At 46.3% G+C, this 13,349-nt stretch overlaps 1 protein-coding gene across 1 annotated transcript in view; it reads right to left on the bottom strand.

Moving 5' to 3' along the window:
* Positions 1-13,196, bottom strand: part of TRMT2A (tRNA methyltransferase 2 homolog A) — a 42,525-nt gene extending 29,329 nt beyond the window's left edge. Inside the window, exons 1-2 of the mRNA XM_066603455.1 lie at positions 13,048-13,196; positions 2,223-2,975 (exon numbers count right to left, since the gene is read on the bottom strand). Coding sequence (XP_066459552.1) covers positions 2,223-2,962 — 740 coding nt within the window. The 5' untranslated portion in view covers positions 2,963-2,975; positions 13,048-13,196. The remainder of the gene's footprint in view (positions 1-2,222; positions 2,976-13,047) is intronic.
* Positions 13,197-13,349: the final 153 nt, after the last annotated feature.

Raw genomic sequence — 13,349 nt, 5'->3', positions numbered from 1 at the left:
TGCTAGGAAACATGCTATTGATTTAAAAAAAAAAAAAAACACAGGAAGATCATCATCTCTAGGTCGTTTTCCCTACTTGCGTTTTTTTTTTTTCCGCGTGTGTAACATTATGTAGTCCATACACGATCATAAGCAGGGAAAAATTAAACAAATACACAATTCAAATGCGGCGATGTTTACACAGCCTTTTATGCATACATCCGTGTGGATGAGCCCTACATGAGCAAGCGATTAGGAAGAATAATAAACCGTATACTCACCCATCCTGAGCCCACATAGCTCCGTCGCTGCAGCTCCTGTTCTCTCTGCCGAGTCTGTTGAGAAGCTACAGTCACTCTGTATATGGAGCCACAAATGACCGCAGTCACTTGCTGCGCACTACTGAGGCCTGTGATGTCTGCACCAACCCGTATACAGACTGACTAAGCAGTTTACTTACTTTATTAGTCTGAATTGTTCAAAATAAACAAATATTCAAATAATGAGCTGCAACAAATTGAATCAAAAATTTGTGACTTTTCTTGTTGCTCGCAAAATATGCAGTGACAAGTGTCCGCGTTCTCCAAAAACATACAGGCCTCTTTACACCACTGAATTTTGTAGCAGTATTTGTTAGCCAAACCTAGGAGATGCGGATATCTGTACATTATACAGTGAATGGTTCTTTTCAAACAAATGAAACATTTAGGCAGGGTTCACACTGGGCAGATTTGCTGCGGTTTTGCCGCGGATTGCCGTTGCATATCCACACTGCGGCAAATCCGCTGCATTTGCAGTGCAATGCAGCACAAATGAGATTTGCCAAAAAGCTCTTCTCACAGTGCGGATTTTTTCTGCACAGTCGCAGTGCGGAAATGCAACTGTGGCGCAGTTTTCAAAGATGCAGCATGTTCATTCTCCGGTCTTTTCTTTTTTGTCCATAGACCTCTATGGACGCAGCCAAATCTGCACCACATACGCTGCAAAAAGTAAAAAAGCGCTACGGAAAAAAACGCTTGCAAATTTTTCTGCACAAAAATCCGCAAAAAAATCTGCAAGCCCAAATTAACCTTTGAAGTGGTTTTGCTGTAGAAGCAGTTCTTCTGCGGCAAAACCGCAACGGAAAAAGCGCGGCAAATCCGCCCTGTGTGAATCCAGCCTTAGCGATCTATTTGCATAAAGTGTAAATGACCATTAATACTTGATCATCTTTATTTGCACGTAAAAGGACCTCTAGGAGTTGTTAGTGCAGGCTCCACTCCACGTTTTGGTTAACAAATATAAATGCAACATAGTGACCAAAATACTGCTGTGTGAAAGAGGCCAAAGCTTTAGTTGAATTTTGTTAAGAAAGCCTGAAAATAGCACAAATTTTGGTGTAAATAACTTGATTGTGCCTTTTAATAAATTTAGTTTACTTAGGATCCATTTACGCCAAATGATTTGTCGTCTGAACGAGCGAATGATGTCAAAGTTGTTCGTTCACTCAGGCAGCCTGTTTATAAAGGCAAATACATCGTTGACTCGTTCAAACGAGAAGTTGTTCACATTTGCAGTATAAGTGAATGAGAACGACTAAATGAAATGGTATTTAAACCTAACGATTAGTGAATGAGCCAACGATGATTTTTATATCTGCATAAAATGAACAGCGAACGAAAAGCGAATGATTTGTTGTTCTATTGTTGGCTGCGTTTACACTGAAGGTTTATTGTTCATTCTCGCTTGTTTGAACGGCGATCGTTCCATGTAAAAGAGCCTTTACATTGGCATAAAATAAGCCAGTATTAGCAAATGTGGGCCAGTGTTCTCATTCTGCCCTGTATTAACAGACCCCTATTTGTGCTGTAACTGCTTATGGCTGAATGCGCACGGGCGGAAATTCTGCGACAAGATTTCATTCAGAATTTCCGCTGTTGCATGCTGCCATAGAATTGCATAGGTTAATGCTATCCCATGCAGACAGACGCAATTTTGATCGCGGAAAACATGTGCGGGAACAAAATTGTGGCATGTCCTATTTTAGTGCGAGCCTCACACTGCTGCGTCATCGCTGACGTGCCGACTCTGCACCGTGCATGTGCGCCAGCCAGCACATCCACAGCACAGAGTGAAGACGCCGGACAGGTAAGCCGTGGGTCACTGCAGGGGCACAGGTCGCATCCCGCAGTCAGAATCCGACCCGGCCGTCTGCATTCACCCTTTAACAGTTTAGCTGAGCTAATATAGATGGTAAGACTTACTTTGTGAGCCTCTGCAGCACATTTTCACATTCTTGTTCCTTCATCTTCAGTTGCTCTTCATATGGAAGCTGCCACAAAGGAGTCACGACGTCTGCAATCTGCTTGCTGAGCGGCACCTCCTGAGTGTTCTCCGGCAGAGTCTTCCTCTTACTATGGGACTGCTCCTTATCATCGTCATCTTGTTTCCTCTTCTTCATTATTGGATCAGCTTTGGGTTTTGCAAGCCGGACAGTCAGTAATCGGTTCTTCCACATTACCCCATGTATAACTTTCATAGCTTTATCCCTTTCCTCCTCACTTTTAAAAGTCACAAATGCAAATGTTTGTTTCTGCATGAGTTTGATTTTATGAGGATTCAATCCATATTTGGCGAGGAATTTCTTAACATCATTGAAGCCAATGTACTTTGGCAAGTTTTGGATCTCTACTTTGAAAATCTCCGAGGTAAAAAGATCATCCTTAATATATCTATACATTCCAGCATCACTGGCCTCTGCTGAGCCATCACACATCTTAGCTTTGGTCTCACTTGGTGCTGCTGCATTATCCTCCTCCTCCATGCAAACTGCGCCATCTCCAGTTTTTAGAACATCTTCTTGCACTTCAACGGCCTCCTCAGGCGGTTTTGTCTCCTCCTTATCCAGCATACCTACATCTGTTATTTTATCCTCTTCAAGTTTAGTGGCATCTCCCTGTGCCTGATCATGCGAGCAGCCAGTCTGACAGCCCAAATCCTCCATCTTGTATTTGGTCCTGGAAAAAAAAAATGTTTCGATAAAATAATTAGTCAGACTATATATCAACCATACAGGCGCACGTCTGAAATGCAATACAAGTAGATAGAAGCAGAGGACAAAGTGAAGGGCCTTTGTTTTTCCTCACAAAGTTACATTTACTAGGTGTTTTTAGATACTTTCAGACACTTTTTCTGACTTGTCTGAAAAGGGGTACGATTTAAATTTGGCCAACATTTTGGCACAATTTTTGGCATAACTAAACCAAAAGTTGCTATAAACAGACTAGACAGTCTTAAAATTCAACAGATAAAGCGGGTGCATTTAGGAGTTACTTCGTTTACACTAACTTTTAGCCAGTATTAGTAAATGTGCCCCAATGTTATTTAGCTCCTGGACCTATTCTGTCATGGACACAACTTCAGCGGATCTCCAGTGTCAAGGGATCACAGATCAAGCTGCAACCAGGTAAAAGCACAAGACAGATCTTTTCATCTATTCTATAGAATCTCAAGAGAAAGACAGGAAGGCCTAAAGGAGCATATTAGCTACCTTGTGGTATGTCTCCATGACGAGATCCCAAAAAGTGTGGATTTAAGGACACTCTCACTAGACATATAAGAACATCACCCATTTCGAAATACACTGCCACCAAACGTCAGAGATCATATCAGCAAAGAAGTGTTACTTTGACCGGATAGTGGTACCATTGGAAAAGCTTATAGTTCTCCTTAGCGCAAAAAATAACTGTCAGTGCATGTGAAATTGTACAATTTTTTGGTCTGGCCTAGTCATCTAGTTGTCCCCCTAAGTCACTCGCCCAACAATCAAGGAACAGGGTATAGCCCAGTGTAGTCAGAGACAAAAGCAAGCCATATAGAAGGGATACGCAGCAGGTTGGCGATTCAGTCTGAGTAAGGTTTCAAACCTAGGTAGCATCATCAGATAGAGAACTAATGAGAATAAACTATCCAAAACCAAGTGTAGTTGGTCATTGGACAGCCAGGAGAGCCGACGATCCACTATGTGACCCGTAAATCCTGCATCGAGAGGGGAAGTGCCATTGTGCATAGTATGCCTGATTTGGGTTAGCTCACCAACCCTAAAAAGCATGAAGTACTCATTCCAGGGTGGAAAGCAGGATTGTGGAACAAAGGTGTAAGCAAACCTCATCTATAAGAAAGAGGCCATTTTTTTAAGGATCGGATCCCATAGATGTTGGACTAAAGGCAGCAGGAGCAGAAGGCAGAATGTTAAGGCCTATGGGAAGCATTTAACCAGGGAAGAGAATGAAGTGGTACTAGGCTCATATCTTCCTCTAAAGACACCCCCTGTTTAATAGGGCCTTGGTGGAAACAATTAGCTAGCCTAGGGAGGGGATATGCCCAAATCCAGAAGTCCTGTGCTTCCAAGAGTTATCTTGTGTAAGCATCATCATGGCTATACAAGGTTTGTCTCTACTCCAGAAAAATAGAGAAAAAGCAGCCACCAACTGTGACCAAAACACAGAGGGTAAAGAAATGTATCATCTGAAACAAATAAGTAAAACATCCATCTTTAGCGCATTTATCCTCCAAATCAAGACAAGGACTATCTCGAATAACCCTCCTAGTCACCGAGTCTTCCGGAAAATAGAAGTGAAGTTTAAATCATAAAGGGAAGCTATATCTCATGGCTTTTGTACCCGGAATAAGTATAATATGAGGAAAAGACCATTAAAAGGGAAAGTTGGAATCCAAGTGCTGAACAGTAAGGGTAAAGAGAGAGACATTAAGGTCCTCTGATTAGAATAACTAAACTTGAAGTTGCTGAAGTGTCCAAAACATTCAAACTCTTTTATAATAATAGGCAACAAGATCCAAGGGTCGATGCATAAAGGAGGTCGTCTGCATACAGTGCAGCTTTGTGATAACAACCAACGCTCAACCCTCAGATATCTGAATTTCAAGGAGCACTGGCAAGGCGTTCTAAAAGGTACATATAATAAAGGAGAAAGGGGGCAATTTGAAAAAGTCTGCTAAAACCCCATTCACCTGAACTTTAGCCAAGGGACTAGTATATAAAAAGACAAAATATTTTGCTGTAGGCCCACTCCGATCCCAAGCTGTCTCAAGATGGTCACCAAGAACCCCTGGTTTACCCTAGTGAATGTTTTTTCGGCATTGATAGAAAGTAAATACATGGATGTTTATTCGCCTTAGCACGACAGACCAGAGTCAAGGTCCTAATGATATTGTCTGTTACCTCTCTTTCCCTAGTAAAATCTACTGGATGCTTATGAATCAGTTATGAGAGCACCTACTGCAAGCATTCTGCACTTATTTTGGAAAAAAATGTAACCCCTTAGTGACCAGCCTATCGTGTTTTTACATCCTGCAGGTGCAGGATGTGTATGAAGGGAGACCGCGGGGCGACCTCCCCTTATACATGCTGGGTGCTGGCTGTTTCTTACAGCTGGCACCCGGCGGCAACAGCTGCGATTAGCCGCACTTAGAATTTTTAAAAAGTTTTTCAGTACATTGTATGGTACATTCAATGGTACCATAGACAAATACAACTTGTCCCGCACAAAACAAGCCTTCATACAGCTACATCGCAGGATAAATAAAGGAGTTCGATTTTTTAAAAGGGGAGAGGAAAAAACGAAAATGGAAAAAAACGTGGTCACTAAGGGGTTAATGTCACAACTAATGAAATAAGGTAGATCCCACAAACTGATAAATCTTGGCCTGGCTTAAGGTGCATGGAGATGTGAGCTTCTAAGGCCAGCTTGGAGAAAGGGTTTCCTAGAGTTTTACTATTAAAAACCCTAAGGGCTCATGTCCACGGGCAAAATATGATTTAAGATCCGCAGCGGATCTCCCGCATGCGGATCCGCATCCCATAGGGATGCATTGACCACCCGCGGGTAGATAAATACCCGCGGATCGTCAATAAAAGGGATTTAAAAAAAAATGGAGCATGGAAAAATCCGGACCATGCTCCATTTTCGTGCGGGTCTCCCGCGGGGACGGCTCCCGCGGGCTTCTATTGAAGCCTATGGAAGCCGTCCGGATCCGCGGGAGACCTAAAATAGGAATTTAAAGTATTTACCATCCGGCGCGGGCGGGGAAGGTCAGCTGTTCCTCACGGCCGCATCTTCCTTGCTTCGGCTCGGCGGATGTGCCCGGCGCATGCGCGCGGCACGTCGGCAACGTGCCGGCGACGTGCCGCCGGCGTCAGGAATTCATCCGCCGGCCGAAAATGAAGATCCGGCCGTGAGGAACAGCTGATCTTCTCCGCCCGCGCCGGATGGTAAATACTTTTAAATTCTTATTTTCGGCGCTCATGTCCGCGGGGCAGGAGGGACCCGCTGCAGATTCTCCATGTAGATTCTGCAGCGGATCTGATTTTCCCCGTGGACATGAGGCCTTAAGCCTCATGTCCACGGGCAAATTTGATTTGTGAAAGATCCACAAATCAAGCCGCCCATAGGGATACATGGGCGTCCGCAAATGCATTAAAGCATGCAGATTTGTTATGTGGACCTTTCAGTCCAGAAAACAAATTGCAGCATGCTCCATTTTGCTGCGGATCCTGCACGGACGGCTTCCATTGAAGTCAGCGGAAGCCGTCTGATACGCGGCCGAGCCGCAATTCAATTGTGGACAGCCTGCAGATACCGCAGGAGTTAAAGAAAATACTGTGCATGGCATAGTGCGCTGAACGGCGCATCCGCAGTGAAAAAGAAAAAAGATCCAGACAGGACGCAGGAGACCCGCACAGGTAAATATGTGTCCTCGGCCACGGTGGGGTGGGATTCCGCTGTGGGTTCCCGCATACGGAATCCAACCCGCCCATTAACATGAAGCCTGAGTATAAAGGAAGAAAGCTGAGAAATTAACATAAACCCATCAGACCCTGAACTCTTTGTAGGAGACATTGGCTTCACAGTATCCAAAATCTCCTCCATAGAAAGGTCATCTTAGGGTATCTTCACAGTGTAATCGTGACAAAATTTTCCGCTGCGAATTCCGCCGAAAAAAAAAAAAAGTTCAAATCCACAGCTTTCTGCTGCGTTTTTTTTGTGCGGATCTGCACGCGAATTTTGCCCCGTCAATGGGCAAAGTTAGCATGCAGAATTGCAGCATGGAAATATTTGTTTTTGCATAAAAATTTCCTATGTGGATTTTGCCTATTGACAGGGCAAAATCTGTGTGAAGATCCACACCAGAAAGTCGAGGTGGGGTTCTCTGCGGAATATCCTGCCACAATTCCCTCACATATCCTAAAGATTTAGCCATCTCCTCTAGAATAGTGGGAAGGCTGGTCTGAGATACAGAAGCATCCACCTTCTCTTACAAGGTCATAACAGGCATATCCACGTAATGGTTATGGATATTCTACAAATCCCTATAGGTTATAAAGACATCTGCAATCTCCAAAGGACTATGAGTAGAAGAGCCTCCAGACGTCTTTATACTAGGAATATAGGTGATGAGGCTTGGTATGAAGCATCTTCACTATGGATTTCCCACATTAATCTGAGTGTTCATTAAAGTGTTTGAGCGCCCAATCATTGTATGAATGTGTTTCTTCATCCCCAAGAGCTCCGCAGCCATAGATGTAAGCAGTTCATGGGTACACTCAGGGTGTTGTAACCGAGAGAAGAGCGGTTTCAACTTACAAGAGCAGTCTTTTTTTAAGGCGTGTGCCATGCTTAATAAATATATCCTTAAGCACACACTTCAGAGCCCCCCACATTGCACAGGAAGTGCATAGGGTCCTGGAGGTGATTAACCCCCTGAAGGACATGGCCTATTTCGGGCTTAAGGATAGAGCCTTATTTTTAAAACCCAACACCTGTCACTTTGTGAAGTAATATACGGTATATTTTTTTATATTTTTAGTTATTGACGCGATTCTGAGAATGCTTTTTAGTGACATTTTGTGCTTTATATTAGTGGTAGATTTTCATCAATAAAATTTGTCTTTATTAATAAAAAAGATTACAGAAAATTTTGAAAAGTTCCCAATTTTCAAACTGAGTTTTTCTGCTTGTAGGTCAGATAAGATTTTTGTTACTCAGCGTAAAATCTCTTTTCTCGTCTGTTCCTTGGAGGAACAGCAAAGACCTTGGGTATGACACCGGCCACTAGTAGGCAGACACCAACTTAAGAAATGATGGCTCCTCCTACCAGCTATACCCCTCCTGCAGACACCAAGCTAAAGCAGAGCCGAAGGCTAATCAGTAAAGCATAAGAAGGAACTAGAAACATGCAACTACAGAATTACATGAAGATCCAGGGAGAGGCTTCAGAATGAAGAATAGGGGCCAATGCTCCTGTGAACAATCATTGGGAGGTTACATCTAGCTGCTGTATATCCAATAACACCTGCTCTGCAAATTTCTTCCCTTTATATTCATTATCAATAATCTGATGAACATGACACGATGTGGTGTCATCATGTTGATTCTCATTGTTCTTACCCCAAAAGTGCTTTGTAACTGTGAGAGTTCGTATGAATTTATTGAAATCCAACAGTGTTCGGAACAAATTGATTTATACTCATTTTTAAGAGTTTTGAGCTGGTCTTGTTCGTACTCCACAGTTACTTTTATAAGTGCCAGAGAGGAAGTAGTCAAACTATAATTCCATTTTTCCATGAATTCTGCTGAGAACATGGTGGTGGGAATTTTTCTGATGAAGTCCCCTATGTCTCATGTTAAATTCTACATATTTCTTCAAAGTGTTCTGATCCCACTACGTTCTCAGTTCCTCTTTTTAGCTCTTTCTAAAGCCTGGTTTAGACACAACTTTTATCGCTCAAAAGACGTCTTTTGAGCGATAATCGTTGTGTGCATTTACAAGGCAAGGTGATCGCTCAAAAAAACGTTGAGCGATCCCTTTGCGCTCTGAGCGGGGTATGCAGAAGACAAGCCGGGCCGCTTGTCTTCTGCATCCAGCCGTTCTCTGCTCGGAGTGCTCAGCTGTTATACAGCTGAGCGCTCCAAGCGGGGTATGCATAGCACAGCTGGACAGCTGTTCACAGAGCGCTCAGCTGGTATACAGCTGTGCACTCTGTGAGGGTTTGCAGAGCACAGCTACACCACTGTGTTCTTCATACCCCGGCTGTGTTCACGAAGCGGGATACAGCTGAAACAATAGTATCAACTGTATCCTGCTGTGAACTCCTAATAAGGCTGCTTGTTCTTTAAGCATGCTAAAAGAAAACGATCAGCAACTAGTTAACGAAAACTGCATGATGTCAGTGCAGTTCGACCCAACGATTATCGCTCAAAAGACGGCTTTGAGCGATTTTTGAGCAAGAATCGATGTGTCTAAATCAGCGTTAAGGCATGGAATAAACTTCTGCATTCAGTGCTGGAGCTCTTAGTAGTGTGAAAACCCGAGCTGTATGGAATATTCCTCTCTATCAAGTCTCCAGCAAAGGTTTCAAGAGATCGCGGTTGGGCCAAAGTAGCTCCAGACAGATCACTGTACAGTTGTCAACTAGTTCCTTGATGACAGATTTGTTTGACAATATGCACCTCGTGCATATTTTCTTCTTTGGTATGATAATGTTGGAGATGGCATATTACGTCACAAGGATGGAGTGAGTCATAGCCTTTAGGGTTCAGTGCCCTTTGATTTTCAAGTCTGCTCCAATTAGACACCCCAGGATTTTACCAAATATAGTTTGAAGAATAAAAAACACATTCACTGAACTCGAGACTTTGGCCAGGCCTAAAATTCTATTATATTGCATCTATAGCGGTTCTCAGACACCTCGACGGCTCTATAGAGGTTCTTAATATGATCTGCAGGAGAATCCATCTAATGCTGGTGGGAAAGAACCTGGGCAGAATCTGCTTCCATGGACGCCTCTATAGTAGAGATCATGCGGTCTAGTTGTCAGGTACTAACTTTGACGTAGCTGAGTTGCATACACTAGGTATTCTCTGTGCATGCAACATTACCCCCCTCGCAGTTACCTCTGGCTCTCCCTCCCCCCCGTCCTCACTCTGCGATGGCCAGGACATACCCCTTATTAATTTTCATTATAATTGTGTGACAGAAACCTCTAATCATCAGCAGTATATATAATAGTATGCGGACTGTACTGCACAGCCTCTTCACGGGTAGTGGGCAGACAGAAACTCATCATCACACAGGATATTTTGATGACTTAAGTAGTGACTCCTGGAAAGAACAAAAAGACAAGTAATTCCCAGTTGTTCACTATAAGATCACATGCCTACCCGGAAGAGAAGGAATTTTCAGATAAAAAGGTATAACTAAACAAGTTAATACTTACCTTTTTGTATATGGTGCCCCTCCCTAGTGGCCCCAGCAGTAATGGTGCCCCTCCCTAGTGGCCCCAGCAATAAGGGTGCCCCTGCCTAGTGGCTCCAGCAGTAATGGTGCCCCTCCCTAGTGGCCACAGCAATAAAGGTGCCCCTAGCAGCAATAGTTGCCCCAGCAATAAAGGTGCCCCTCCATAGTGGCCCCAGCAGTAAGGCTGACCCTCCATAGTGGCCCCAGCAGTAAGGCTGACCCTCCATAGTGGCCCCAGCAGTAAGGCTGACCCTCCATAGTGGCCCCAGCAGTAAGGCTGACCCTCCATAGTGGCCCCAGCAGTAAGGCTGACCCTCCATAGAGGCCCCAGCAGTAAGGCTGACCCTCCATAGAGGCCCCAGCAGTAAGGCTGACCCTCCATAGAGGCCCCAGCAGTAAGGCTGACCCTCCATAGAGGCCCCAGCAGTAAGGCTGACCCTCCATAGAGGCCCCAGCAGTAAGGCTGACCCTCCATAGAGGCCCCAGCAGTAAGGCTGACCCTCCATAGAGGCCCCAGCAGTAAGGCTGACCCTCCATAGAGGCCCCAGCAGTAAGGCTGACCCTCCATAGAGGCCCCAGCAGTAAGGCTGACCCTCCATAGAGGCCCCAGCAGTAAGGCTGACCCTCCATAGAGGCCCCAGCAGTAAGGCTGACCCTCCATAGAGGCCCCAGCAGTAAGGCTGACCCTCCATAGAGGCCCCAGCAGTAAGGCTGACCCTCCATAGAGGCCCCAGCAGTAAGGCTGACCCTCCATAGAGGCCCCAGCAGTAAGGCTGACCCTCCATAGAGGCCCCAGCAGTAAGGCTGACCCTCCATAGAGGCCCCAGCAGTAAGGCTGACCCTCCATAGAGGCCCCAGCAGTAAGGCTGACCCTCCATAGAGGCCCCAGCAGTAAGGCTGACCCTCCATAGAGGCCCCAGCAGTAAGGCTGACCCTCCATAGAGGCCCCAGCAGTAAGGCTGACCCTCCATAGAGGCCCCAGCAGTAAGGCTGACCCTCCATAGTGGCCCCAGCAGTAAGGCTGACCCTCCATAGTGGCCCCAGCAGTAATGCTGACCCTCCATAGTGGCCCCAGCAGTAATGCTGACCCTCCATAGTGGCCCCAGCAGTAATGCTGACCCTCCATAGTGGCCCCAGCAGTAATGCTGACCCTCCATAGTGGCCCCAGCAGTAATGCTGACCCTCCATAGTGGCCCCAGCAGTAATGCTGACCCTCCATAGTGGCCCCAGCAGTAATGCTGACCTCTATATTGGCTCCCAAAATAATGTGATTAAGATATTAGTCCCAGGCAGCATCTCTATAGGCATTTCCAGCAGCTCCGGTGGTGAAAGCCAATGTGAAGTTTGTGGGTATTATTGTATCTTATCACCACCAGGAAGTACTGGTGGAGCCAAGACTGACAGCCTGGTAACGCCCCCTGTAGCTGATTGGCTGTTCAGCTGGCTGGCGTCCAGGTCCTGGAAGGACAGAAAGCTTCCAGAGGCAGCGTTCATAGGAGGACAGTGGCAAACCTTGGAGCTGTGGCGGGGAGGAGCGCTAGGAGATCCAGAGGAGGCAGAGGCTGAGCCTGCAGAAGAGTAGAGCCGTAACCCTGCGGCCGCTGGACGGGTCGGCAGGAGATGCTGAGGAACAGGCAGCAGGAGAGTGGCAAACATTGCAGCTATGCCGGGGAGGAGTGCAACCAGATGTAACGGAGAAAGAGGCTCAGCCGGCAAAAGAGGACAGCAGTAACCTTGCGGCCGTTGGTCGCGCTGGTAGCAGCACATGCTGAGGCACGGGCGGCAGGAGAGCGTCACACCTAGGAGCTGTGGCGGGGAAGAGGGCAACTACATCTACAGGAGCCACAAGGTGAGCCAGCAGGGGAGGACAGCGGTAAGCCTCCGGTCCCTGCAGAGGCAGCCGTCCGTAATCCACCAGCAGCAGCGAGAAGGCTCGGGGGCGGCGGCATGTGACCCTCAGTGCAGGGGGCCAGCGTCTGCATACATAGTTGCCTGGGCTGGACAGTTCGGGGTTGATGTTAGGCTTAGATTATTCACTGTAAACACTTCCATGTTACCCCTGTAACATGCAAGTATTTAGAGCTAATCATCTAAGCCTAACATGAACACCAACCCCTAACCCTAACCGTCCAGCCCAGGCAACTATGTATACAGACGCTGCTGTTAGGACCTTACATAACTCACCCAATCAGCAGCTAGGTGTGTGACAGGGTCGTTCCTGCATCCAAGCCCTGTCAAACCCCTAACTTCCTGGTGGTGACAAGATACAATAATACCGAGTCTGTGACCACTGACCTCTCCCCTCAACATCTGTGCTGCGTACAGGACAGCACACGCTGCAGGGAGAGGTCAGCGGTCACAGACTCTGCACTGCTGCTGGACCTGCAGACTGGGTTAGTGGAATACCTGTTAGATTGCTGCAGCCCACATACAGTGAGGCGGTGGGCCGGATTCGGCCGCGGGCCCTAAGTTTGATATGTGTGGTGTAAAGTGGAGATACTCCGCCACCAGATGTTGGAAAGAGAAGGATCGGCCAGTCACGTTGAAATGCACCCAATTCCTTGGCCCTCGGGGAGATAAGCCGCAGCAGTGGAATGCGGAGGAGAGTTTTTCCACCCTTAGCCCACATGCAGGCTTGTTATCCAGGCTGCTGAGGCTACATTAGGTAGACAGCTCGTACATAGGCTACACCGCTCACTACTGCAGAGAGCAACCTCACGAAAAGCCGAAGTCCAAGTCATGCGGCACCCGTCTATCAGCCGCGGTAATTACCTCTTCCACTCCACACTGCATGAGCGTCTTATATGGAAGCCGCCATGTTGGTGACGTCATCGACCATTAGTAGTGACATCACTTCCGCTTACTGGAAGCTATGAACTTCCGAAACCTCATGTTAATGTTACATAATTGCCTCAGGCAGTGCTGTACTTCGTCGCTGGATTCGCCGGGGCTCTTTATTCTGCATTTTAACATGCATGAAATCAAGCAAGCGTGCACCGGAAGCGGATGTGACGTCAAAGAGAAGTCCCTGAGGTCGCCATATTGGTAACGGCACGACGTGACGTTCCGTAATC

The sequence above is a fragment of the Eleutherodactylus coqui genome, chromosome 5 (assembly GCF_035609145.1).
Source record: "Eleutherodactylus coqui strain aEleCoq1 chromosome 5, aEleCoq1.hap1, whole genome shotgun sequence".
Lineage (NCBI taxonomy): Eukaryota > Metazoa > Chordata > Amphibia > Anura > Eleutherodactylidae > Eleutherodactylus > Eleutherodactylus coqui.
This window is presented reverse-complemented; position numbering and strand designations above follow the sequence as displayed.